The sequence below is a fragment of the Mugil cephalus genome, chromosome 3, assembly GCF_022458985.1.
Source record: "Mugil cephalus isolate CIBA_MC_2020 chromosome 3, CIBA_Mcephalus_1.1, whole genome shotgun sequence".
NCBI classification, from domain to species: domain Eukaryota; kingdom Metazoa; phylum Chordata; class Actinopteri; order Mugiliformes; family Mugilidae; genus Mugil; species Mugil cephalus.
Genome location: NC_061772.1, coordinates 4,465,941 through 4,493,616, shown reverse-complemented (window position 1 = coordinate 4,493,616; position 27,676 = coordinate 4,465,941). Strand labels below are relative to the sequence as shown.

At 39.6% G+C, this 27,676-nt stretch overlaps 1 protein-coding gene across 1 annotated transcript in view; it reads left to right on the top strand.

Moving 5' to 3' along the window:
• Nucleotides 1-27,676, top strand: part of adamtsl3 (ADAMTS-like 3) — a 92,642-nt gene that overhangs the window by 44,369 nt on the left and 20,597 nt on the right. Inside the window, exons 4-18 of the mRNA XM_047581177.1 lie at nucleotides 3,523-3,650; nucleotides 5,247-5,292; nucleotides 8,349-8,585; nucleotides 11,278-11,404; nucleotides 13,999-14,073; nucleotides 17,639-17,793; nucleotides 19,699-19,810; nucleotides 19,962-20,100; nucleotides 22,450-22,500; nucleotides 22,784-22,994; nucleotides 23,266-23,413; nucleotides 24,442-24,526; nucleotides 25,327-25,616; nucleotides 25,698-25,827; nucleotides 26,679-26,889. Coding sequence (XP_047437133.1) covers nucleotides 3,523-3,650; nucleotides 5,247-5,292; nucleotides 8,349-8,585; nucleotides 11,278-11,404; nucleotides 13,999-14,073; nucleotides 17,639-17,793; nucleotides 19,699-19,810; nucleotides 19,962-20,100; nucleotides 22,450-22,500; nucleotides 22,784-22,994; nucleotides 23,266-23,413; nucleotides 24,442-24,526; nucleotides 25,327-25,616; nucleotides 25,698-25,827; nucleotides 26,679-26,889 — 2,145 coding nt within the window. The remainder of the gene's footprint in view (nucleotides 1-3,522; nucleotides 3,651-5,246; nucleotides 5,293-8,348; nucleotides 8,586-11,277; nucleotides 11,405-13,998; nucleotides 14,074-17,638; nucleotides 17,794-19,698; nucleotides 19,811-19,961; nucleotides 20,101-22,449; nucleotides 22,501-22,783; nucleotides 22,995-23,265; nucleotides 23,414-24,441; nucleotides 24,527-25,326; nucleotides 25,617-25,697; nucleotides 25,828-26,678; nucleotides 26,890-27,676) is intronic.

The window sequence follows — 27,676 nt, the reverse complement described above, 5'->3', positions numbered from 1 at the left end:
TCTCTCCTTCCCACACTTACAGTATTTTCCATAAGTGCTTCATTGTGCTTCAGTTTTCCTCTTACACCCACACATGCACACACATGCTGCTTCAGTATGGGATCCCTTCTTTCTCTGGCACCACGGGGTCTGTGGTGACATCACTGACCTGGGGTAGCCAATTTTCCTATTTTTGGTGACACACAGCCAGGAAAACCTTTCTCTTTCCACCTCCCTGACTCCCTATCAAAATCTCACCCTCCATCACTCCCTCACTTTCATCTGAGCTTTTTAACGCTGCAGATAAGACAGAGGAAAGGTCCAGGGTAACATTCATGGAGGCTTTGTTGGGTTCCTTTCCTAAAACAGATTACTGTATCACAAGGCTGTGAGGTAATGCCACTGCTCAGTGTTGAGTAAAATGGTGGCTCTCTGTAGTACTTCAGCTCCCTGATAATTTGATTTAAAAAATACCTTGGGCCTGCACCAACTGACTGCTGGGTTCTTTTATACTCTGGAAAATGCTCCCAGAGTGATGACAGTGGGTGAGATAGAACAGTAACTGAACACATACTTCGGGTCAAGTGTTACAGAAAGACATAACCAGTAAGAAATTGCTTGAATGTGTGTAGTCAGCCTTGTTTTGAGTTTGCAGTGGAGCATGTAAGACTGTTTCATTTAGTTTGTTGCAATTGTTTTGCGTCATCTTTAGCTAGATACTTGAAGCTTGTCCTGGTGCCTGTTCTGCCACTATGTCCTTCCTTTTCATCAGTGGTACAGTGTATATAGGGAAAGTAATATATTTTCTTTTATCAAGAATGATCAAGAATGACAGTTACTGGAATCACATTCAAGTTTTACTTGCAGCGAGGAGTCGATACATCCACTATAGCGAGTACAGAATCAACTGACAATAGAAGGTTATATTGACATTTTTATACTGCATGTCCTGTCTTTAACACTACACATCACCACAAAACACTTCAAAAGATTTCCATCATGTGTATCACTGATAGTTCACTTCAGTGTCGTTAAGGTTCCTTAGGCTTGGATCTCTTCAGCATCACCATAATCATCCATCTCCATCTGCTGGTACATGGTTCGGGTCATGATGTTCTCAGTCCAGCGCCCTCTGATGCAAGGGACACAGCAGCATCTGCAGATATCCAACAGAGCTGCAGCCACTGCAACAGAGACGAGGAGAGATGATATTACCCTGCTCCACCTACCAAACATGAGTCTAAGAGATTCTTAAATGGATCATCTATCTCTCCGATCTCAGACAGTTCTTTAGACAGACCGGTCAGTCTCTCCAAGGCTCTGGTGATGCTTCCATCCGGAGCTGTGTTGTTAGGAATGAATGTACAACAGGACATTCCAAACTTTCATCATACACCTCCTCCTCTTTCAGCAACTTTGTCAGTGGTAATATTAATAATATTGGAGCACTGCTTGAGGGACCTTACATCCAAGTCATTTCCTGATTGTAGAGAAAAGGTGTAATTACCTGTTAGGAGTCCTTCACTGGAGGAAACAACAAACTCAGAGATTCATATTGATGAATTAAAGGAGTTGTGCTTTTATTAAACAGGCTAATAATACATTGCCAACCTGAGGGGTCGGAGGTTTATCCAAATGGAATTGTTCCTAATTATGGTCTGACAGTGGAACATGCTATGCAGTTAGTTTTACCAGTTTCTTTTGCTGTATGCCATCCAATCCATCCAATAGTTTTTTGTCTGTATAACCTGTTTTTAGCACTAATTTGTCATCAAATGTGATATTTGTTAGATATGTCACCTGTGTATCACTAGGGAATGTCGTTGGTTGTCTGTTCACTCCTGTAGTTGAGGTGGTATTGGTTCTATTGACCTGTTGTGATCTTTTAAGTGATATTATCAGAGGATTTGCCCTCACCATGATGGACAGTCTGTTTGCTAAGGGTTAGGGTTAGGGATCCATTTTCTTGGGGGGTGTCCTCAGTGAAGTACCTCTACGACATACTCTGATGTGACCACTTTCTTGTCTAGGTGACTGGGATTTGAGATGGTTTTCTATGTGAACCCCATTTTTTAGCCCAGACTTCCCCCAGCCGTGGATCAGTATGTCTCAGAGTTGTCTGTTCAGTCTGTCCCCTCAGACAACCCAAGTGCCTTTTTACAGTGTGACATGTGAATCCTCATAGTCCTTTCAGCAATTTTACAGCAGTTGGAGTAAAGAAGGACTTGGACTGGGCCTTCCCACCTTGGACTGGACCACGTCTTTCTCTTTATGACTTTGATCAGCACCGAGTCTCCAGGCTAGGCAGCTGGATCTGCAGGTCTTAGGGGAGGGTTTAGAACAGAATTAACTAAAGAAATCTCTCGATTTCTTTCAAATATGTGCATACGTAGTATGCCTATAGATGTGTGTCATTGTTTGCAGTGCATACATGGAGACTCTTCATTTCTTAAATCAGTCCTCCTATTGTGATTTTAGTACTTTTCACTCATTTTCAAACTTCCTAGACTCTAAACCATTTTTATAGTTTAGTCTGCCAAGCTTTATCTTTTATTGTTTTCTTTTTTCATACATACTGAAGGTTGTTGTTGTTGATTTGCAGCAATCAACCCAAAATTCTGTGGTAATGTCATATGACCACGATACTATTTACAACATATTAAAACAAACACATACAGTCTTAGTGTTGGCCGTCTAGGATCATCACACCAAGGTTCTTTTGAACATATTTGGAGGAAATTCCAAGTAGATATTTCAGTGGTCCTCAGTACTGACTGAGCAAGAAGAATGGAATCCATCCACTCTTGTAGCAAGTGAGTCATTACTTGTCAGAAAAATGGGATTTGTATTAACACAGTCTCTACAGAGAAGCTCTCTCATAGGTCTAAAACCTTACATGTGCTTTTGCATCTGTCATAAAAAGGTGTGAAAGTGAAAATAGGACATTGCTGCACATCAGCAGAACTTTGGCCAGCATTGGTCAACTAACACAGTAGACTGTTTACAAGCTTATGTGATGAAAATTATATCAAATTTCCCACTTTGATAATAATTCCCACCACTGATAATAATTTATTTATCATAATTCTTCGTCACCACTTCATAACCACATCACTGCTACATGTCTCATACTGTATATCACGACTGACTTGGTCATTAACCAAAGTGTCATTTGAGCTGATGACTATGCTTGATGCAGGGAGCAAAGCTGACAGCAATCCTTCCCATGAATGTCAAGAGGACAAGACTAAAAGAATACAAATGTAGCATGACAGGAAACACCAGGGATTACGATAATCAGGAGGATTAGCCTCTCTACTTTTTGAGCCACAGCCCCAGTGATCAAAACAATACTAGTGTTGCTCCTGCATGCTTCTCAGGTTTGAAAGGAATTTATTACACATGTATGGTCAATAGTCATCTAGCAGTGACAAAAGTACCAGTCTTTATACAGAAAATGTTCATCACCAAAGAAAGTTGAAGAAACAGTATAAACTAGTGAGGACAGTGATGTGATTTTTTGTGTTGGCATTTTTCCTTTAGCCATCAAGGACGACCCGCTCAGATGAAGACATGGACGTTGGCTGGGATGCTTGGGGCTCCTGGAGTGACTGCTCTCGAACATGTGGGGGAGGAGCGTCCTACTCTCTACGACGCTGCCTCAATGGAGGGTAAACCTTATTTAACATTTAACAGCCTATTGGTAAAAATGGAAACATTTCATCACTAGAATAACATAAACAAATCTAGCATCTAGAGCTGGTGCTCACTGCTAGGGCTGTGATGAGAATGATAAAAACACTTTTTTTCCCATACCACAAAATATTCAGCCAGCTATTTATTGTTTGAACTGTCACATTCATATAAAAACAATACTCTGAATCAAAGAGAATGTATGAACACCAGCTATACAAGCTTTAACCTAGTTTTCATCTGACTGACTCTTTTTTTGTAGGATTTGGTGCCTCTATTTTTTATATCATAATGACATTGTAACCAAAATGATTATTCAGAACTAGAAAGTGGCAGATTTGGTGAAAGATACTTGGAAGTCGAGAGACAGGTCTGAGTCAGGTGTATTCTGCATTGTTCTCAGACTGACTGAACACAAGAAGTGCGTGTAATCTGTCTTCTAAAACCCACAACTGAGCTGCATGTTCCCACTGACAGTCTGTCTCTGCCCAGCAATTCGCTGTGCTGTAATGCTTGTTCAGGAAGTTATCACAGTCTATCTCATCCTATAGCCTCCTGACGATGCATTTGTCTACGTTATGTCTGACTGTAGCTCAGCCCTACTTTGTTATCCCTGGCATAGCTGCAATTTGTCTGGAAAACTTGTAACGAAGAACCTGGAAACACCAACTAGCTCATGCAGGCATACTGTACACGCCTTTAAAGATGCACCCAATGTTGCTCTAACCTAAACGGTTACTGGTCACCTTCACACTTATCAGCTCAAGAATTTTTCAGCTCATTGCTTCAGCTTCATGGACAGTTTTGTTCGTTCTTAAGCTTGGTTTACACTCATAGAACGTATATGTACTTCGTATTCGTAGTTCACAGCTTTCTTAATTCTCTGTTACTTTATTATTTCACCTGTGATTTAACACAAAAATCAAAACTCTCAAGGTTGTCTGAATTCACCAAACCTCTCTGGTAGTGTCTGTTTTCTGAATGAAGATAGAAAAAAGACAAATAAATTGAATTTAAGGCAACTCAGATGTCAGCATTTTATGCAGGTAACTAATGGTAAATCTGACAACTCACGTCACATTTGATTTTAAATCTTCATATTAATCTTCACACAATTAAGATTAAAAAAAAAAAAAAACGCGCTACTGATAAATACCATGAAACCAAAAAGAGATAAAGGGAATTTAAGCAACTGTTTCATCACCTCCTTCCTCACGTCTGTGTTCCCCTGAAGGAAAAGGCTGTGGAGGTCATATGAGGTGCTGTTAGGTGAGATAATAATTAGAAGGAGATGCAAAATTATTGTTGTTCTGTAACAGAATACCAGTGGAATGATTATCTGAAGGTAAGGATTTAGAAAAAAAAAAAAGATGCTATAACTAAAAGGGTTTTTCATTCCAAAAATAATATGTCGAATATCACAAGTAGACCTGGAAAACAGTGCTTCATTACTGACACTAACTGGTTTAAATCTTTTGACTGGTTTTCATCGAGCTTTGTATTGATATGCAGCTCAAGTATCACCGAGTCGTCTGTTGGTGTCATCTGTGATGAGACTATCTTTTGTTTTTCAGAAACTGTGATGGTAAAAATATCCGCTACAGAACCTGCAGTAACATGGTGAGTGACATTTGTCTATATTAGATTTGACATTTATTTTATATTAGTGTTTTATATTATATATATTTTATAAATGTCAAGTTGCAAAAGACAGTAACCACTTCTTATTCTACCCAGTAGTCTGTCTGATAGTTAGAGTAGCTGCTGTTGGTCCAGAATAGTATGCTGCTTGGATGTTATACCTCTTTCCACTGTTAGTGTTATTCCTTTCAGACTTTATCGCATGTATCACATATGAAGTGTAATGCTCTTGTAATGTAATGGCACTGTAATTACTGTTCTTCTGTAATATTCTGTTCACTGCCTTGCCAAAACTCACAGGCTGGTACAGTAGACACTAGGCATGATGGGGCATCACTTCATCTGCCTCTCTTCTTACCCTGATGCCCCATCACTCTAGAACAGGATCAGTCTGGACCCTTCAGACCACATGACCTTCTTCCTTTTTTCCAGAGTCCAATCTTTATGCTCCGTAGCAAACTGAAGCCTTTTTTCCAGTTAGCCTCACTGATTAGTGGTTTTCTTAGGACTACACAGCTGTTCAGTCCCAGTCCCTTGAGTTCTCGTCACATTGTAAGTGTGGAAATGGTTTTACTTTCACTATTAAACATAGCCCTGAGCTCTGCTGTTGTTTTTCTTGTATTTGATTTCGCCAAACTTGATCATCAATCAGAATTTCTTTCTGACCACATTTCTTCCTGGAAGATGATGGTTCCCCACTATCCTTCCAGTTTTTAATAATGCATTGGACAACCCAATTTTATTTATTTATTTTTTTAGTTTTCCACAGGATGTCTTACGAACATGGTTGATTAAGAAATAGAAGCTCATTGCATCAGTTGGGGTTAAATAACTTGTTGCTAGCTGAAAGATAATCGCCTAAGGAGTAATTATCCAATAGGAGGCTAGTAGCTATTTCCTTAGTTAAATCCAGGTGGCGCCTTTTTTCTTTTTTTTTTTTTTGGCCAGGCAGTGTATGTGAATTTTAGCGTTACCTAAATAATACATTTTAAAATTATTATTTATTTATTTGCATGTTAGGTCTATTAGTAGAACATCGGCACACTTTACAATATATCAAACTCATTGCATAAGCCATTTTTACTTGTATTTGATGATTAATACTAATTACATTTGAATTTTTTAAAACAGGATTTTTGAATTACTATTTACAACATTGCCGTAGAGGCAGCATCCTATAGCTGTCAGGAGGGGGCACTATATACACATTTGCTAACTTGTTAGCATTTAATTCCCTCTAAAACTGTTAACAGTTTCCACAGTCTGAATCATTTTTATTCAGAATGTGCTTAAAAATGAATAAATCCTTCACTAATGTTTCATCAAGTACCCTGGCGGGGCCATATGTAACATAGCACAGTTTGTGCGCCTCACAGTTACTCTTAGAGTAAGCAAGCGTGATTAATGGTGAAGAAAATGGCATTGTTAGTGCATGACAAAATGTAGTCCTCCACAGCGTGTAAACACACAATGCAGGCCCACAAAGAAGGTGCTGTATTCCAAGCTTAAAAAAGTTATTTCGAGCAGACAGACTATACGGGGGCTACATTCTGACACTACCCCAGGAAGAACACGACTCTCACAGGAACACTCTCAAAGGACCATGAAATCTGGCAGCAACTTTTAAGGGAGGTTACCTCTGACTAAAAGTTGATGCTCGAGTCTCCCTGGTGTCCCTGCAACAATTCTGCAACACACACTTTGAAGCCATGCTTCCTTGCATTTCTAGCTAATATGGTTAATCTCAGAAGTTAACATATATTTCATCACCTAACTCCTCATAAGAATAAGAGACCACTATCTGAGTGTGATACAAACTCTGCAACATGTCTGCAGCAAGCTGTCATATTTGAACATTTTCAGAAAACAAGAAACACATAGTTATTTTTATTGACAATAACAATAAATCAATAAATGACTTAGGGAATTATGCTATTAGGCTAACGATTTATGATTGTTTGATTCAGACAAGGCTCAAACATCCAGCCTGTCTCACCGTGACAGAAGAGGTGATGCTGCAGAAACAGCTTAACACATCGATGCATCTTGGGACTGTGCCTAATCTATCAAACACTAGTTCCTTTTGGAACTGGCAGACTACTGGCACTGAATAACCCTATCTGCTTCTCCCTGACTGAAACTTGGACACAGTCAGTCAGACATATCACACTCTGCTAGTGTGCAAGTCCTTCAGATGCCTATGTGGAGTTGACAAATAAGAGACACATGAAGCAGAGAGATGGTATAAATGCTATCCCAGAAACACTTCCCGCTGGATGAGATCAAACGTCTATAAAGAATCCAGACTGAACCACTAAGAGCTGCCTTCATTTTATTAAAAATGATCCAAGATAATTATTTCAACAGGCTGGATGTATTTTTGTGGTTTGCAAGAGTACAGTCCTAGTGTAGAGCCACCAAGTATACGACGTAGTAGATTTTAGTGTCTCAAGACTAGAAGATGACTGCCGATGTAAAAGATGGATTATCAAGAAGTGATGGAGGGATACTTCACAAATAACAGTTAACTTAATTAAAACAGATCAGCTAGTTAAGAATCTAGTCCTAAACCAGATGCTGCATCGTATGATCACATGACCAACACTCACTGTTCTGAAGTTCTGGTAAAATAATCTGATGCTGTATATTGATGGTTCATAATCTGATGTGGAGGAAATGGAGATATTCAGAGCTACCACTGGGGAAAGGCAAAGCAGCGTGTTTTAGTATTTCAGCTATTCTTTGGTGCTCCACCACTGAGGAGGGGTGAATCTGAGCATCATGCAGACTGACCTTCACCTCCGGGCTGTTTAATCATCTGTGCATAAAACATCAGTACTGCCTTTATATTGATGATCTTCATCTAGGGGGAACCTCGACAGCTTTTTCTTAAAAAAAGAAAGAAGAAAAAAAAGTTGAATGCAATACAAAACAAAATACATTGTTAGATAGGTATACTATATTTGTATACTTTTAAATATGACAAATGAAAATACCATAGTGACAAAGTTCCCCCATCCTGTTCCTCTGTTTAGGACTGCCCTGCAGAGTCAGGTGATTTCCGGGCCCAGCAGTGTTCAGCCCACAATGATATCAAGTACCAGGGGATCACCTATGAGTGGGTCCCAGCACCTTATGACCCCTCTGCACCATGTGCGCTGTTGTGTCAGGCTAAAGGCAGGAGTATCACTGTCGAACTGGCCCCTAAGGTGCTGGATGGAACACGATGCCGGGCTGATGCCTTTGACATGTGCATCAGTGGAGCGTGTCAGGTAAGGGACTGCACTACATTTCAAATTTGGTCTAGTCAGCAATATTAAATACTTCCTTCATTCATAGTACATGCAGTATATGAGTGAAAATTGCAATAATTGAACGTTCCTCCAAAACAAGAGCTGACAGTTTGGGGACATTCCAGGAGAGAGGCCCCTTGTATGACCCCAAAACAATGCACATGTTTCAACTTAGGTTTTGTTAGTTCGACAGTGCATCCTTGTTGGGAGTGAACCTGCAGTAGTTCTTTCTTACTTCTTTTCCTTTATTTATGTCCCATCTTCTTTGTTATGTTCATATTTAATGACACCGACACAACCCTGAATTGCAGCTTTTATTATTTTCTGAAGCAAAAGTAAGTCTGCTGCATTGCAGAATTTCAGATCACATCTGCTGCTGTCAACGGTTTTTTAACAGCAGAAATCATTTTTAGAAGTGCCTCACACATTTGTTTACACCAGTCAGTGTGGCCAGTGTGAAATAAAGTGATGAAGGATTGTTTTTTTCTTTGTTGGGGACAAAGTGAAATTAACATCAAGCAGAGAGGTGATCTTTTAAATGGACTGAAGAAGTTTACACACTTACACACATTTTGTAGTATGATGGCGTTTGTGTGGACATTCATAAGCTGGCCACATGTAACAGGATCTGTTTGTTCTATGTCAACCAATATTGAACCTAAGCTTCAGATGAAGTATTCCAGTCCACAAAGGAAAGAAAATTGAAGGCTGAAACAAACATGGATTACCATTGGTATGACTTTTCCTTTTAAGAGGGTCTGGCCTTGGACATGTTGGTATCTCATGGTAGCTACATAGTGATGGCGACAACATTAAAACCACTGACAGGAGCTTGGACCATCTTGTAACTATTTCATTTTTTGGGCCCAGCATTCATGTGGAAGTTACTTAGACATGTAGGCTACCACCCACCTAGACCAGACGAGGCACCCCCGTCCCATAACAATGGCACTCTTTGATGGCAGCAGTCATCCCCAGCAGGATGCAGTTTGACACAGACACACACAAAAACACTTCAGGAAGACCCAGATAAAGAAGAACAAAAAACATTCAGATGAAGCTTGTTTCCTCCAGGATAAGAACAGTCGATCCCCTCCATTTGGATTATGATCGTTTAGTTAATATTTGACCAGTGAAAATAAACTTAGTTTGACAGATTGTCAAAACACAATTTCTAGAAAGACTGGATTTACTCGGGCTATTCTGCTCCATCATCAAACTGAGAACCCACCTAACAATGGGCCTGTTACATGGGCAGTAATGAGGGATGGATTGTGCTCAGACATCAGCAGCTGCTGGTCCTGGCTTGCAGAGAGGCCACTGGGCATGATTAGGAAATGGCATCACCCAATGGTGGAGACTGCAGCACAGTAAAGGATGTTGGGTTGCAGTGGTATTGTAGCAGGGAGTTTGTAAGAGATGGAATGAGGCCAGTCCCTCCTCTGGTGGATGTGTATAGATTAATAATACACCACACAGCCGCATAAATGCCAACTGTATACAAGAAAAGGAGAGAATAAATACAATTCCTTGGAGTAAAAGGGAAGGGAACAGTATTGTTTTATGCTCTCTGTGCATGTGTGTGTCGCTGTCACTTTGCTTTGTAAGCCTGTCACAGTTAGCAGACATGTCACGCCTCAAAATGGAGTATCTGGGGTGGACTGTGTGTTTATGTGATGAATTCCATCAAATTCGGGTGCCTTACTTGTTATGAGGGAAACAGACTTTTGAAATGGAATAGAAAGTGTTTAGTCACACACACAAAACTAAAATACATTGTGTGGGTGGCTATGAGTGGGCTAATGGTCACAGTGATTGCAACAGAACAGCAACAGCTACAGTTGGTATCCAGAATACTAACAGCATATTCAAAATGTTCAATATAAAAAGTCAAAGAAAAGTTTGTTTTTTTCCATAGTGCACATTAGACAACCTTTAATCACAGTGATTTGTGCGGTATATGGTATGAGTAAGAACTGTGTAAATTACACATGGGGTTATATCCAGCTCTGGTTTAACCAGAAAAATGGTGATTTTTGTGCGTTGCTCTGCACCCCCATTGACCTTGCAATTTCAGTGCAAGTCTCTTTGGTTGGTGTGGAGAACATGTGTAAAAGGGCATGGTTGGACAGGCCTAAGAGAAGACAGCGCTCCTCAGACAAAGAACGTTTTCTTTTTAATTCAAAATGTCAGAATAACCATTTATTTCTGTAACTCTGATCTTCTAATCTCCACTTTGTGGAAGTTTTTTATTTTTAAATGAATATGTACAAGTCACTAACACTCATAGCAAAAAAGAGCCTGTATGTTTTATTCATGTAATGTGTGCAATGCTGAGATTATTTGTATTTCCTTAGCACATTGACATGCTGATTACAGTTTTCTTGTTTGTATCTTACTCCACTGTGTCACCATGAATTTCCCCTCTGGGGGAACGTCGGCACATCTTATCTTAACCTCTGCACACAGTTAAGGGTGCAAGCAAAATGCTTGCATGTTGATTTTGACTTTAAATGTAATTTTAAAAAAGTTACTGAAGTCAAAGTAAAGCAAAGAAGGTGGCTTTCTTTTCACCACTCTGTGTACCGTGTGCTGTCTATAGTACATTATTCAGCTGTGTTATCTTTCTGTCTATTCATCAATTACTATTCTGTGTTTGTTTTGTGTGTAGGAGGTAGGTTGTGATCGGCAGCTGGCCAGTGGTGCGAGGGAGGATAACTGTGGCGTTTGTGGTGGTGACGGCTCCACGTGTCAACTGGTTCGAGGGCAAGCCCTACCCCGCCTTACACCAGACCAAAGTAGGTATCTCACAACCAGACTTCGAAATGATGCATTCACTGTTGTTGCATTTCTTAGCTTCTCTAATCATTAACACTTTTCAGTTTTAATATGATTGTTTGTTTTATCACTTTACAAAATACAAAGTGAGCGAACAAAAGAAGTCACATCAATATTTGGTGTTACTACCCTAAAGATGCTTATCCAACACCATCAGGGAGGTACATGATTGGCTCCAAATTTATTCTGCAGTATAACAAAGACCCCGAACATACAGTCAAGGTCATGATGAACTATCTTCAACGTAAAGAAGAGAGACAAAAGGATTTGAGGAAGCTTATATCCACAGAAGATCTGTGGTCAGCTCTCCAAGATGTTTGGGAGAACCTACCAGCTTGATGCTGTCTTGAAGGCAAAGGGTGATCACACCAAATATTCATTTGATATCGATTTCTCTTCTATTCATTCACTGCATTTTGTTAATTGATGAAAATAAACTATTAACACTTCCATTTCTGAAAGCATTCTTAGTTTATGGCATATTTTTCATACCTACCCAAAACCTTCGCACATATCACTATCATGTCAGCAGTCAAAGGTTTTTAGTCCAGGTTCTGTGCAGCCCTCCATAGGTGAGGCAGGGTTTCCATGGTGGAGAGCTTGGTGCTCAGATATATCTTTGAGGTCTAATCTAATGTCAGTTGTTGCTCTGCTGGCCAGTGTCTTCATGAACCATCCTGGCTGTGTCTTGATCTTCTCTCTTGAACCAGTATTTCTTTATCAAATCTGAACTACTAACCACTTGCTAACGCAAGTCCATCCACAACACTGACACAATTTTTTTTTCTCACACCAAGTGATGAAATTCATCACTGTGTTTTGGCCTGGTGTTTTCTATTTCTTTTTCTGTCTTTGCTTGGAGTTTTTTTTTTTTTTTTTTTTAAATGAAAAAACAAAAACAGTGCAGGGAGTGTGAAACAGAAAATGTGTTTTTGGAAGTGAGTATTTCAGTGTTAAACAGCATAACTGATTCAGTGTCGATTGTTTTAGTTTGTTGGGTGAAATTATATGGAAAATACTGACAAAGAAACAACTATTAATGGCTTAATGGGATTCTCTACATTATTTTAAAACAAACATAACCACACATACCTAATGTTATACCTAATGTTCACAACACTTTTTTCAAAAAAACTTTTTTTCGTGAAAAAAGCTGAATAACTTTAAAAGTTAAAAGGGGTTTAAAAAGAAAAGTAATAGCACACCTATTAAGCGGCGACGTTAGATTTTGCAAACAAATTGAACTGAACTAAACTGAAATGGTACCCCACCAGCATCCTTTCTCTCATTTACAGTATTCACACTGTAGACACTGAGGAGCTTAACGTTTCATTCTTTTCAACTCACTGCCTCCTGTTCCTGTCTGATCACCTTCTACCACTGCAGTGTATAGAGCATAGTGACTGGGTGCATTGGTATGTTATCCCAGGCCAGCAGGGAGTCTGTAAAGCTGCTTAGGCAAGTTACTGGCCAAAACAACTGTACCCATCAGACTCATTATGTTTTACATTCAATTATAAAGAATTATGTTCTCTACCTTGACCTCAACTTTAATGTCCACAGGGAGAAGAGCTAATCCAATAAACATCCAATTATATAGCCTTACCTTGGTATCACACAGAGTAGCACCTTTGTTCCTCTTCATCCATTATTCATTACTTTTGTTTTTATCAGTTCTTGCATTTAAAAAATTAAATGTTTATAGTATATCCTAAAGTCTGTTTACAAAGAGGAGATTCATGATGCAGTTTCCAAACACAAAAGTATTTGGCGTAAAGCCCAGAGGCTTAATTATTTGAGCTCAGCTCTCTTTGGTGCTAGAAATTAAAACTTTCATAAAATGGAGAAAATCTAATTAAAACACCAGTTGTCTATAAAGGTCTCACCTTTGTTCTACTTGCTTACTTACTTAACATAGATGGAGAAATTTTGTATTTTTCAGATTGAAAAACAGCAATCTTTCCACAGTTATACCTCAGATGTCTTAGCTCTGTGCTGGTGACCTCGTGACCTCCCAGAATGCACCAGAGAGAGTCTGATGATTGACAAGTAAACAAGGCGCGATAGAGTAACATGTTTGATAATGCTGCAGTCTGGGAGGACCCACTGATCTGGCTCAGTATTGTGGCTCTGACAGTAGGCCAGATAATAGTTGGAATATAATATAATTAACTAAAGCACGTGCATTTGGAAAGACATTAGAACTTTAATTTGTATGAGTGAATTAAAGCCTACAGTTGCATATCTACACAATCCAGAACATGTGGAGCATCTCAGTAATCTTTATGAGCACCTGATTTTTAGTTTTGCTTTGTTCCTCACCAACACCAACACAACTGCCTAAATTCTACATAACTGTACTTCAGCTTTGTATGTATATGTATCTGTCCGTACTGACCACTTGGTAGCAGGACAAATGCCTCCAAGCTATACCTTCTCCAAGTGCTTTTTGTGGCCCAGAGGTCCCTGGTTTATAGGTCTTGATGTGACTCTCAACAACATTTGCCTCTCCTCAGCATGTTGAAATAAAACATTTCCGACCTTGTGCCTACAGCTCTGAAGACAGTGCTGGAGGTGCCAGAGGGAAGCCGCTTCCTCAGACTCACTGCCAAAGGATCTGATATGATAGGTGAGTGACTGCAGATTAGTCCACTCTGATCAGTTGTGTGTTTAAAGCTTGCCTACTTACCTTCACACTTTCATTCTGAAATATACCTGTTTTCCATTAGCTTATTGTTGAATTGTGCGTCCATCTGATTCACATGCAAACAGTGATCCGCCAACACATAAAAACCACTGACAGTTGAAGTCCATAATACTTATTATCTCATTACAACATGTGCTGGGACTTGTCCATGGGTGGGATATGCTGCTGATATGCTGTATGAGGGGGGATATACTTCTTTGACAGAATGAGTAAAAGTGGGCAAGCTTCAAGATCTGAACGACGCTGGCTAGTGGCTAGATAACTGGGTCATAACATCTCTGAGAGGGCAGCTTTTATGCTGTGTTCCCAGCATGCTTTACTTAGAACCTACCAAAAGTGGTCCAAGAAAGGAGAAGTTGTGAACCAACGAGAGGAACACTGTAGAACAAATTGATGAAAACATTAACACTGCTAGCTACAATAGAAAGTTGTCAGGACTCACATACTACTTCAGCTTGGCACGTATGAAGGCTGCGTGGTCATTGACCTGCATGGTGGAGAAATGGAAGAAGGTGGGCTGGGCTGGATTCACTGTGGTGCCGCCTGATCTCCCTTGAGTCCCTCGATTCAGACAAATGAAGGCAAAAGTTTTCCCTCTGTTTTATTTTATTTTAGCAGAAGTCCTACCTACAGTCTGTGTAATATGCATTCAGAACCTATTCTTTTTTTGTAGTTGTTTTCTTTTCCTGTTGTAGACATTTACTTTTTCCGCATGCACTTGATTGCTGCAGTTCGACTAATCTCCCCAATTTTTTTTTTAATTATTATTTATACTACTGTGAAAGATGCCAGCTATACTAAAAGACTGTAATGAGACCATTTAAGAAACAGGAGTCTCAGTGTTTAGGGTGGTACTGTCATTGTTTGGTTAGTGGTGGAAGTCTTCACATAGCCAAGAGTTTGGACCTAATCAGAAATGGGTTCTGATAGAACTACTAAATGTAAAACTGAGTATAAGACCATACAATAGTAGATATGTTATTGGATATGATATGTTATATCCGTTAAATTGAAAATATTAGAAAACTTCTATTCATCCTGACTTCTTATGTCCAACATAAAGCCTATTGCCGTCTTACTTGATGATGTTCATAATTATGTATGAGCTCTTGTGACAACTGAAGTGATGTACAAGACACAAAGAAGAGTTCCTGTTTATCCAGTGTCCAGTAAATAAACTTTCAAACTACTTTCCTTGTTGTGAATGTATTAGTCCTACCTTCTTAATACAGTATATAGTATAAAAACCCTGATCAGTTGATGTCCTCTGTGTGCTCTGTTAGATAGTCCTGAATAGAGGAATGGCCTAAGAATTGCTTTAGCAGATGATTCATCAGCTACCAGGGAATCTGTTTGGAGGATGGGGGACACAAGAGAGAATTTGAGGGGAGAGAGGGACCACCATAAATAAAAAGAAATCACACACAGATTTACAGCTTGGCTTACCCAGCCTCTGAGTTCATGAACTCCTCTGAAACCAAACGTTATCAGAGGTCTGATCACATTTTCACATATGGCAACCCAAGGCCCTCCTTACAGTGACTTCTTTTTGTATGGTGAGGACTATACTAAAATGTTCCAAATGTCCAACAAAATGTTCCATGAAGGTTTTGGGTGAAAACTTTAACAGACCCCTTTCCCAGCAGACTTGATGAATTGTCAAAATAGGAAAAGTACAGGTGTATTAATGACTGCTGAATTCCTTGGAGGACTTCCTGCTTTTGTGCCAGCGTGTTCACTGCCAACTAGGATAACTGAACTTGAAATTTAATCATTAAGACACATGTGCTTTCCCTACTAAGATTTTTTGGTAACTTTACTTTAACTGCTTTTAATCTTCTTATAGGTAATGTATGCCTGGTTATTTTAGATTTTAAAGTTTAACGTGAATTAAGTTCAGAAAGAGAATAGATATTGCTCTTTATGACTTGAAGGACAAATGATCACCACAATCTGACCATTTCTTGTCTCTTTGTCCTTCTCTCAGAAAGCATCATTGAGTACAGTTACTGTCAGTTTGGTGTTGGGCTATAGAATGATCCGTGGCCCAGAGCCAAAGGCAGAGTTGATGCTCTTTGAACAAAGTCAGGAGCTGTAAAACTCATTTGAATCCTGGCAGTGTATGTATTTCTAAGTTACTGAGGTCTCAGACAAGAAAAGATTAGTAACTAAAAGTATTTCTTAGTGGTTTGCTCCAGCATACACGCTTTAGTGCAGTAGGCAAGTACAACTAGACTAACTTTTATAATTCAGCTCTTAACTTCTAGCAGACAGGGTTAGAATGAAGAATTGCATCTAGTCAACTTGCTTTCCAACTTCTCCCTGTGCAGTTTCAGGTACAGGCTCTGGCAGATTAGCCCTAGAAGATGGTTACATTTAGGGTTTTCAAGTCATACTGGAAGTGATCCTTGTTACAGGCTTATGATGCAGCCTCAGCCAGCTAGGACTCTGTTTGGCACAATTTTAGTTTCTCTGATCTACGGTTTTGCTTGAAAAATCAGAATTAGCAGCTCAGAGCTTGAGGCTGTAATACTCCAAAAAAAGAAAATAATAACAATATCTTGCTGCCTCGGTTTGGAAGTGTGTCGCTTCCCAAAAGACGAAGTCCCTGAAGTTCAACAGTGCTGATCGGATTGACAGACAGGTTTGTTTGGTGCAGTGCAGACATTATAATGGACAGCCTGGGTGAGGAGACTGAACAGAGCTTGAAAGCAAAACACTTGACATATAGTTCGGTGATCATGAGCTTTGAGCCGTGACAAATCATATGACAGATACAAGCAGGCAGAATGAATTTCATTACAAAAATCACATCTGGAGATAAAGTAAGAAGATACTTCCCTGTGACTACTCGTTTTGGAGGTTTTCTGGATGCATCCACATGGGAGAACTGGTGATAGGCCCAAAATGCACTCATGGAATTACACATACCAGGGTGAACGTCCTAGAAAGCCCTTCACAGCCACATCCCATCTATCCTGGGATGTGGTTGTGAAGGGGAGCATGACTGGAGTGGGAGTCCATTGCCACTATAATACTGAATAAGAAAATGATTTATTTTGCTATATACTTGCATTACTCACAATATTTCCCTCTGGACTCCTGAATTGTGGGTATTTAACAACACACATTCTTCCCTTTTCTTACCTGGGCTTGAACTGTAAAAACTATGTGAAATAGCCTGTGTCCACTCTTTTCTATCTTGTGTTATTTTTGATTCAGACTTTTCTTTCTGCCCTCTGTTCTCTTCATTCCTTTTGCTTCTGTCGTGTTTTTTTTTTACATTTATTCTAGTAGATGTCTGAATCCCACTGCACTTTAGAGCTCCTGTTGGATGTTCCACATTTTTGTATTAGATAACAGCTTTTTTCAGTGCATTTCATTCCCATTGTCCTCATGTTTGCTCATTATATTGCGTGCGTTTGCATTTTTCATAAAGGTTACATTTAAATATAAAATGTTGCTTCTTGCTTTGTCTTCCCTTCAGTCATTGAAGCCGTCTCTCTTCAGGGGAAGGAGGAGATCAGTCTGGCGTCTTCAGGCTCCTATGTAATAGGCAATACATCCTTGGATTTCCAAAGAGGGTCCGACAAACAGACACTCAAGACACACGGCCCCCTCAGAGCTGATTACATTATCAAGGTGAAGCAAAGGAAAGGGGGGCATGCCTGGGTTCACAGCAAAACGCCCTTTGACTACTGATGTACACATTTTAAGCACAGATACACGAAATGCAACGAAAATTGCATAATTGTCAATGTAGGGAATTGTTTTAATAAGAGTATGGAGTTGTTTTCCAACAGCTCTATTAATACTACTGTTGAAGAGCCCTGCTATATCACTGTATAAACACTTATATCCATTTTTTCTAATTGTAGTTTAACTTTTATTACATGCACATAGTGTGTCCTTCTGCCAGATTTATCCACTACAGCACAAAATCAGTTTTTGTATTTTATCCCATTTTAGTAATTATTGATAAACTGTTTATTTAAACCAAGTAACTGCTTTGGAAATGTCATCTTTTTTTTTATCTACAAGTCTAAATTATTTATACAAAGTGTTAATTAGTGAGCACAGGTATGAGACTGATGTTAATCTTCTAAATTTAATATATTTAAGATTCGTCCAGGTGTTTTGTTTAAAACAGACTTGAGGCTGAATGACAAAGACAGGTAGTTGGAAATTACAGTGATGCTTTTATATTTTGATGGAATTTGTTAATGATGTTATGATGTGTAGCAAGGAGGTACGAGTCAAACGCAGGGCACTCAGTCCAGAAAAGGCACGATGAGTCACTAAAAAGGAACAAAAACCGCTGCAGGGTAGGCAGGGTAATCCAAAAAAACAAAACAAAAGCAACACAAAACTCAGGGAACTACGAACAACAAGAAGCTGAACAGAAATTCTGGGAAACACGGGCGTAAATCAACAAGCGGGAAACTAAACTAAACAAAGGACTTGACACAAGTGACACTAATGAGGGCTGAGTACACAAGGCGAAAACAATCATATAATTAAAGAGGGAAAACACAGTACAAAACAAAATACCAAGGGAGAAGCTTTTAGAACAGAAACAGGTATCTGAAGAAAATCAAACATGATTACAAGTGAGTTAACATTACAGAATATCATGATAAATTATGCTAAAAAAACACCAGCTTTACCATTTAACCAGTGTTAACCAATGTAGTTTGAAAAAAAGCAGCTTAATGCACTATGAAAGTTTCTGCATCTTATTTCCATCAGATAAGATGAGCTCTTAAAAACAAAGGGGATCTCTGTTATATACTGGTATCAAGTCAGTATTATTGTTGATCTTATGAGTTTGATTCAAGTCTTGGATTGCCTACAGTTGCATCTTATGCACAGATGATAAAGATTTGTCTTTTTAAGATGTGTTGTTCATATTGAAACCAGAGCATAGACTGCCAATACCCACTGAGTCTTCTACAGATTCTCACTTCTCTAGATGGAATACAGAAGCTGTAACAGTAGATTATTGTTATATCAAATATGCAGAATTAATTTGTCTCAGTCAGAAGCAATTTCTGCAACACTCTTTTGTTTTGTATCTTCTACATTTCACCATTAATGATAGTTATTGTTGCCCAGCCATGCTGAGGGATGCTGTAAGTTACAGAATGCTGTTACAGCGACATGGTTGCCATAATACAATGTCTGACAGGCCAGACTATAGAGTTCACTTAGTAGTTTAGTCCACAAGTCCAAATCTTATTGATATCCCTTTCAAATAGGGAGCTGTGAACATGGAAGAAAGTTTTGTTTGAAAGGAAGTTTTCTGCTTGTGTTAACTCCTCAACCCAAATTTTCAAGGTGCTGTTTGTCTTCAACGTTGATTCTCAGATCAATTTTACAAACCAAATCACTTTGAAAAAGTATTCTCCACTGTGGTATCCTCTATTTTGCTTATCTTCACTTTATTCTACTTTCTTCTGCTTGCCTCTAGTACTGTGTAGTCTCTTCTACCCTCCACTTCTTAACATAATGCATATCTATTATTCTGTTACCCTACATGTTGTTCAGATGAAGTATGGAGGCTCCAAGGTCCCAGTTGTTCAGTTTCTATTCTACCAACCAATTAGGTACCAGTGGAGAGAAACTGACTTCTTCCCCTGTTCGCTTACTTGTGGAGGAGGTAAGGTGAACATCAGTGAGTCAGTAGTAGTAGTATCTATTGAGTTTTAGAGAAGTTTGACACTTTAATAGGTTTGAGATCACCACTTGTTGTGCATCTGTATAGTGTATCTCTAACATAGTTTTAAACATCATGTCATCTTCTCCCCCAGGCTATCAGCTTAACTCTGCAGAGTGCACAGACATCAGATCCAACCAAACTGTGGCTGAAGACCACTGTAACAGCTATTCTGAAAACACCAAACCTACACCAAAACTCAAAGAGTGCAATATGGACCCCTGCCCAGACAAGTAAGGATAAAAAGCAACCGCTGACATTTCAGGAACATTTTGATGAACTCGTCCCTTGTCCCATCTATCCAGTCACTCTCTAATTCAGGGTTATGAGGGCTTGGAGTCACCCCCAGATTAATATCAACCACATTAGTTTGAAAGACACAATACCTTTTTTCCAGTTACTCATGACATATAAGAGCGTTTCCCTTTAATCTCAAACAAGGAAAAAGATCTACTCACCTTTCCCTGGTGCCATCATAAGACCAACCTCCCATCATATTTAACCAACTTGTGAAATGTTGACTGTGTCCATAATGAGCATTATCAGAACTGTGCCAAAGATACAAAACCTGGTTTACCATAACACTTTAAAATATGCTTCAGGTTGTTCAAGGGAGATGGAAGAAGCCTTTGTCTTTCCCACAGACACTATAAAGTTGGGCAGTGGAACTGGTGTCTGGCTGCAGTATAGGTCATAAGCTCCACCTCCCCCATGGACCAAACTAAAATACACATCAAACATTTTATTTTTTTCCCCCAAGAATAGTTTGTCATTTTAGGAGGTTAATATAACATTGATGAATGTTCAAGTGTCATTTTTTGGATAAGTTTTGTTTTAGTTAGTTATTTGACACTATAGAAACATGATGTGAAATAATGTGACTACCAGTTGCCATGCCAACTGCTCCATAAAGCGGTCCCTTGGGACTGTGAGAGTTTTAAAAAAAATAAAATAAAAATAAGTACGTTTATAATGCGATATGTCCTTGTAAGTGGTGGAGATAGAACAGAGAGTAGGATCGATTGAACGAAAACGTGAGTGAGTCTGGAGAAAGTGTGGTCAGGTCGTCAGTATTGAAGCTATGCGTGGCTCCACTCTCGGACTGTACTGAACAGGCTCTGACTCCAAAGTCACAAGATGACCACCCGTATGCTTGGGAAAAGACTTTATGTTTATGTGAAAATATTCACATAAACATAAACTATCAGGAGCTGTCCATGGTTCTGAAAGTGTTGCGGCGTCTAGGCATCTTGTCAGCTCCATCTCCATTTAATGTCTATGTCACAGCCATCTCATCCTGTCACATAGACTTTGGAGGGAGAAATTTATTTTTCCTCCCCTTGGTAATGCATTTTCTGAAAACTGTCTGGTGTCTCATGCTCTCTTTGGCACCTCAGTGACATTTACCTCTAGAGCTGCTGGAGGAACTCCCTTTGAGTCAATAGCTGTGATCTATCTCAGGATACTGAGATGAATCTGTGCACACTCCACAAGGGCCTTAGCCTCCTCGACAAGCCTCCTTAGACAGTCATGGGAAACATCTGTGCCAGCATGCTGTTTCTATCTGGACTAGTAGTCCGTCCTGACTTTTAAATGTCACTTTCCATTCAAACCTTTCCAGTCAAGACTTTACAGATTTATGATAACTACCTCCTGGAAATGTCTCTGTATTTCACAATATACCATCATTTTGTTTTTTTTTTGTTTGTTTGTTTTTTTGTTTTTTTTTTTCTAATAGAGATTATTCAGCTATTCAACCATAGTGTAAGGGTTTATTTAGCCATGAATCTGTGGCAGTCAGGGACATTAAAAAATAATGTGGGACTCATCTAAGAAAGTTTATTGTGCTTCAGATGAAAATACTATACTACTAGCATCTTGGCTTACTGTACAAAATCAACTTCTCTTCTTACTACACAGGCTCAGACCATATTTTTAATGAAACGGTTACAAACTCATTACATTTTCTTGTTGTGTTGCCTCTCTACTGTAGCAGAAAAAAGCTAATTGTGTAAACTAATGTGCATGTAGCGTGAATGTGATGATTAAAGCGCTTGTTGAGAATCATTAAGTCTCTCATTTACTTTTGATTGAATAACAGGAGTAATTAGATATGAATGAGTAGTTGCTGTTTTGTGTCTCTCAGTTTTTGGAATAGAGTTCATCTGAATTCATGAGGAAAGTGGTGACCATTAGACAATTGTAGTCACCTCTTTAATAAATATTTGTTATTTGCCATATAGTGCTAAACCCCGCAAGTATTAAATTACAGGGTCCACTCAACCGTTGAAATTGCAATTGAGCTAAGTTCTTCCACATTGTTTCTAAATTATACATTGTACTGATAGAACACATATCTGATTTGTTGGGATGTGTTCAAGATATGTTTAAAACACTTATTTTCCTTTGTGTTTTTTTGTTTTTTTTTTGTTCATGTTGATTTTGTGTTACATATTTGTCTTGCAAAGCACTTCTGCCACGCGCCTTTATTTGGAATGGTGCTAGATAATGCTTCTCTGTAAATATATCTTTACTTATTATGGATCCATCTAATGCATTGGGTGATGTTTTGTCTCCTGCAGTGATGGATTCAAAGAGGTGATGCCATATGATCACTTTCATCCCCTGCCTCAGTAAGTAACTCTGACCTTTATTTCAGATGTTGTACATGAGGTTACACATGGGCAGACATTGTGATGTGAATACTTTCTGGTCCACACTTGAATCTTACCTAAAGTAACAAGAGGAAACACTCCCTTTAAACAGAAGAAATTTTTAGCAGCACCCAGCTCAGTGTCTTTAGACATTCTTGTCAAAAGTTGGACTTTGTTGATATCTGTTACACCTACCAATCAACTTTTCTGAGGTTATTTTGCAACACTTATAACTTGATTTTAAATGTGTGTGCGTGTGTAGCTGGGAACAGGGCCCTTGGACCCAGTGCTCAGTATCCTGTGGGGAAGGTGGTGGTTGGCAGGATCGCAGCGTGATGTGTGTAGAGGAAGACACACAAGGACAGTTCTCCCAGGTGGAGGAGTGGAAGTGCACTCACTCCCCTCGACCCGTCACCCGACAGATCTGCAATACCTTTGCCTGCCCCCAGTGGGTGGCTATAGAGTGGTCTCAGGTTTGGGCACCTGTTTGTTCCTAGATAAACTCATTTGAACTTTTTAGCAGGTATATGCTATTCTCAGTTTTTCTCTCTTTCATTCCATCATCAACAAAAAGATTGCGAACAAGTTATAATAACTGAGTCTTGAATAGCATTTTTTTTCTAGGGCTACAAAAGCTGGAATTGCTGATTCATCAATATCATTATAACATCAATTGTTAGATGCTCAAAATTCTTTAAACGAATCGATTGACTAATACATGTATGTGTTGCCATCCCATCACAGTGCACAGTGACATGTGGCCGTGGCCTGCGGTACCGGGTGGTTTTGTGCGTCAACCATCATGGGCAGCACATAGGCGGCTGTGAAACATCACTGAAACCTCATGTTAAGGAAGAATGCTTGGTCCCTATTGCCTGCCAGAAGACCAGGGGTAGGGTAACGGTTGACAGTGAGCTGTTTGTGTGTGCGTATGTGTGTGCATGCGTGCGTTTCTGCGTGTGTGCGTATCGAGTAAAGTACAACCTTATCTGAGAGGCTTTTAAAAGTCTCTGATGTAAAATATCCATATAATTGTTTGTATTTTTAAATTTATGTAGGCTTCAAACTAGTATGGTATATGCTGATTTGTGCTTTTTTCCCTAATGTATCTGCTGTGTGCATATGTGTGCATGATTTAAATGACAGTTGGGCGAACCGCACTGAAGTCATGACTTAGAGTTGGCAGTAATGCCATTAGCTTGTGTGTGGTCTCTTTAATGCCCACTACAACCATAGTGACAACAGATTTCCATCATGTGGCCTTAATTGATGATCCATATTCTACCATGAACACAAACACACCCCTGTTACACTACTTAAACTATTACATTTTCTTCAACCCAGTGAAGCTTGTTGTTTCACATGTGTGGACTGTATGTCCTACATACTTGGCCTGTGCTATTGCAGACATTAATTACAGACAGCATTAGGTGAGACTGCTCTTTATTTGACTGAAATGGCAACGCAACATTTGGGACGATAGAAGAAATATTCAAAATGGGCTGACGTGAGTTTTTTGGGAAAACTAGGGACAACCTCTGCCCATATTTTCCTTTCCAAAACATAAAAATGTACACATGTTGTCAGATTTATAGAAGAGGACAAGGGTGTACATCCTGTCATTACTAACAGCTACCAGCCAATATGGCAAAGCATACTGCATGCTATGCCATACACAATATGGAAAAAGATAAAGATAAAATTTATTTATTCTCTCTACTATTTGAATATATAACTTCACAACATATTTCATGTAAACTCGGAACAACTCACATACTAAAGTGACAGAAACCATAAATACATTCATACACGTGATCCGCTAAGTGATAAGTGGTTGTAGGTTATGGATAAATACACACACCACACATATATTAGGTCAGTTGATTGTGTTTAACTAAATATTATCTGTCTCTCTATCAGAATCCGTTCCAGTAGAGGCCAAAATGCCCTGGTTAAAGCAAGCCCATGAACTGGAAGAACACTACGCCGCTACAGAGAACCCCACGTGAGTACAGATAGACATGTACAATTGTCAATTTTTGAATAGTGAGAGAGAGAGGCACACACACACACACACACACACACACACACACACACACACTCATTTTATTGAGAGCTGTGTGAATCGGCCCTGCTCTGTTTCCTCTCCTCCTCCTACTGCTGAAGATAATGTGATTATTGTCTGCGACCTCTGGACCTGGGCAGCTCTGATAGCCTCCCTGGGATCTGTCAACTTTCAGAACTCGCATGCACCTCCAACGCTTGGAAGGGACACACATGTTTTTGTCAAAATCTTTGCAAACGCGCTCTCGACTTCCTACAGCACACACTCATATAGTCTCAAGATCAATCAATCAATTGGATGATTTGAAGCTCACACAGTGCAATTAAGGTAGATATACTGCATGACACAAAGACATATTAACTGTAATGTCAGAAGGTTACTCTGGAAAGAATTTACTAAAGAGTAAACAGAAAAGCAACCACTTCCATTGTTTGGCCAAAATTAGGCATGTGTTTGTTTCCCTGACAAAACTATTGTTATTTGAATAATGAATTTCCTCCCTCAGAAGCAAAATCAGATGCACTATGATTAGGTTAAAGGGCTGCAAACCCCCTCCAGATTGAGATAGTGAAGAACGGTATTTTTACTTGACTTTCACGAGTGAATTTAACCATTGTACACATATTTACATGCCAATGTATGACATGCACAGTCTCATAACCTTAGCTCAAGGAATAATTTGCATAGATGTGGAGACCACGTCACTTTGTCAGACACTGTTGCTCTGTCACCATGTTCAGATTTGTACCTGGACCCTGGTCACCCTGCAGTAACACCTGCGGACCTGGCAGACAAACTCGGGAGGTGAAATGCCAGGTGCTGCTCTCCTTCACCAAGACAGCGGTAGACCTTCCAGAAGAGGAGTGTGGTGAAGACAAGCCCCACCTGGAGAAGTTTTGCAACCAGGGCCCATGTACTAAGGGCATCTCTTCAGGCCTCCAAGATCCCAGTGCTACTTTAATCGAGACAGAGGAACAGTATAGCTGGGGTTACGGGGACTTCACACCATGCTCAGCCGCATGTGCTTCTGGTGAGGGTTTAGAATTGGACGGTGAAAGATGAAATGCACATACCTTTTACGTTGAACTCTTTTTTTTTGTCCTCTGTCCAGGAAAGCAGATAGCTGATGTGAGGTGTGTTAGTCGGAAGCGAGGTGAGGAGGTGGGCGATTCTTTGTGTGATTCTTTCAGCAGGCCATCAGTAATGATCCGCATCTGTAACCCTGACCCATGTCCTCCACGGTAAGAGATCACTGAAGGTCACTGAAGGCATCTGCAAAAAACTCACAGACTGCTGTCATACACCACTGCAGTTAGGAGGCTGGACCTTCTCTCTGTGTTCTCTATAACAAAGTTTAGTGTTGGTTCTTGTTCCAAGGATGATATGTGTGAATTGAAACAGAGTCATTACCAATTTGAAAATGGGTGTCTACCAAGGACAGGGATCCCTTTAAACAGGAAGAAATATTTGTGAAATGAGAAGAGTAGAGGAAAAAAAAAAGAGAACCCACAAAATGTTAAACAATGGGCATAGAGTTTCCAAAGATGCCTGCAGCCAGTAACAGGGAAAGAGAAGTCGGAGTTATCAACATGCAGTACATGAATGAATATTAAGAGATGATTCAGGGTCACCAGAATCCATCCTTACAACAGATACACAAATCTGCAGATGGTTCATTACTGGTCCGTGAAGCGTTCCTGCTGGGTTCTTGAGTAAAAAGACAAAATGACATAGTGAATACCGCCTCACGACCGTGGCATATGTGCAAACCAGTTGTTACTGATGATAGACCAATGAATTCTGAATCATACCAGCAAATTCTAAAAGAAAAAGTCAGGGCGTCTGTCCATGAGCTGAATCTTAAGAGGAACTGAGTCATGCAGCGAGACAACGACTGGGGGAATAGCTGGCTGTTTAACATGTGTGATGTTTTGTTTGAGGAAAGCTTCATATAGAACACAGTATAATAAGTCACTTGATAATGATATAATGTCGTCATGATGTGCCTTTAATAGATATTCATTGTAAAAAGCTTTCTTCTCAACATCATCACTATATTGTGTCTGAGCTGCTGTTCCATATCCCTCTGTAGGTGGGAGATGACAGCATGGACAGGTTGTTCTGCATCCTGTGGTGTTGGAATACAGACCAGGAGTGTATTTTGCATGAGACTCCTCTCTGTTGACCAGCAGGATATTGTGACTGTTTCTGAAGACAAGTGCAGCGATTTCAAACCTGCCATCCTGCAACCGTGCAACCAGGTGGACTGTCCTCCAGTCTGGGAGACCGAACCTTGGGAGCAGGTATGGATTTTGTTGTTTAATATGTGTGCCAATGCTTGATGTAAAATATTATTTGGGAAATATTATGAATTATTAAAGGTCTGAACCACTTTAAATTTTTTCTTCAGTGAGATATTCTCAGAGGAATCAAAGACAACTTTATTGTCAGTTCTGCTATATGTGCAGGACACAGAGGATTTAGAGTAAATCCACAGCAAGGAAGACAAGATAAAACTACATGTATAACTAAGGCACGTGGGTATGGGCTTTACAATGTGTATATACAAAATAAGATACATGTTAAGATATATGACACTGTAATGTGCAACACTCATTTGTTAGCTAGGTGGTTTTGTTGTTACTATCTCCTTCGCCATATGTGACTACATAGCTCCCACAGCATACACAGATGCAGTCATCTAGAATTTGTGTTTGGTCTGTGATAGGACTAAATCGGATGTGATCAAGTCCCCCACAATGACATCATGAGTACGCCCCAACTGGTAACCCTAAGCAGCTTGTGATGCCAGGCTTTATCTACCAGATATCAGTCCCTATGTACCCCGTATAAAGTGTATTCCATGCCACTAAAAGATGAATGACCTCCCTAACCCGAAAAGCAACTTCTTCCATTGTTTGGTCAAAATGATGTATGTGTTTGTTTTCCTGACCAAACGTCTGTTACTTGAATAATGAATTTCCTCCTTCAGAAGGAAAATCACACACACTATGATTAGGTTAAAGTGCTGCAAAGCCTCGCAACAGGCTGAGGCAGGTTGTGGTGGTGAGGTAGAGAATGTTTTGACAG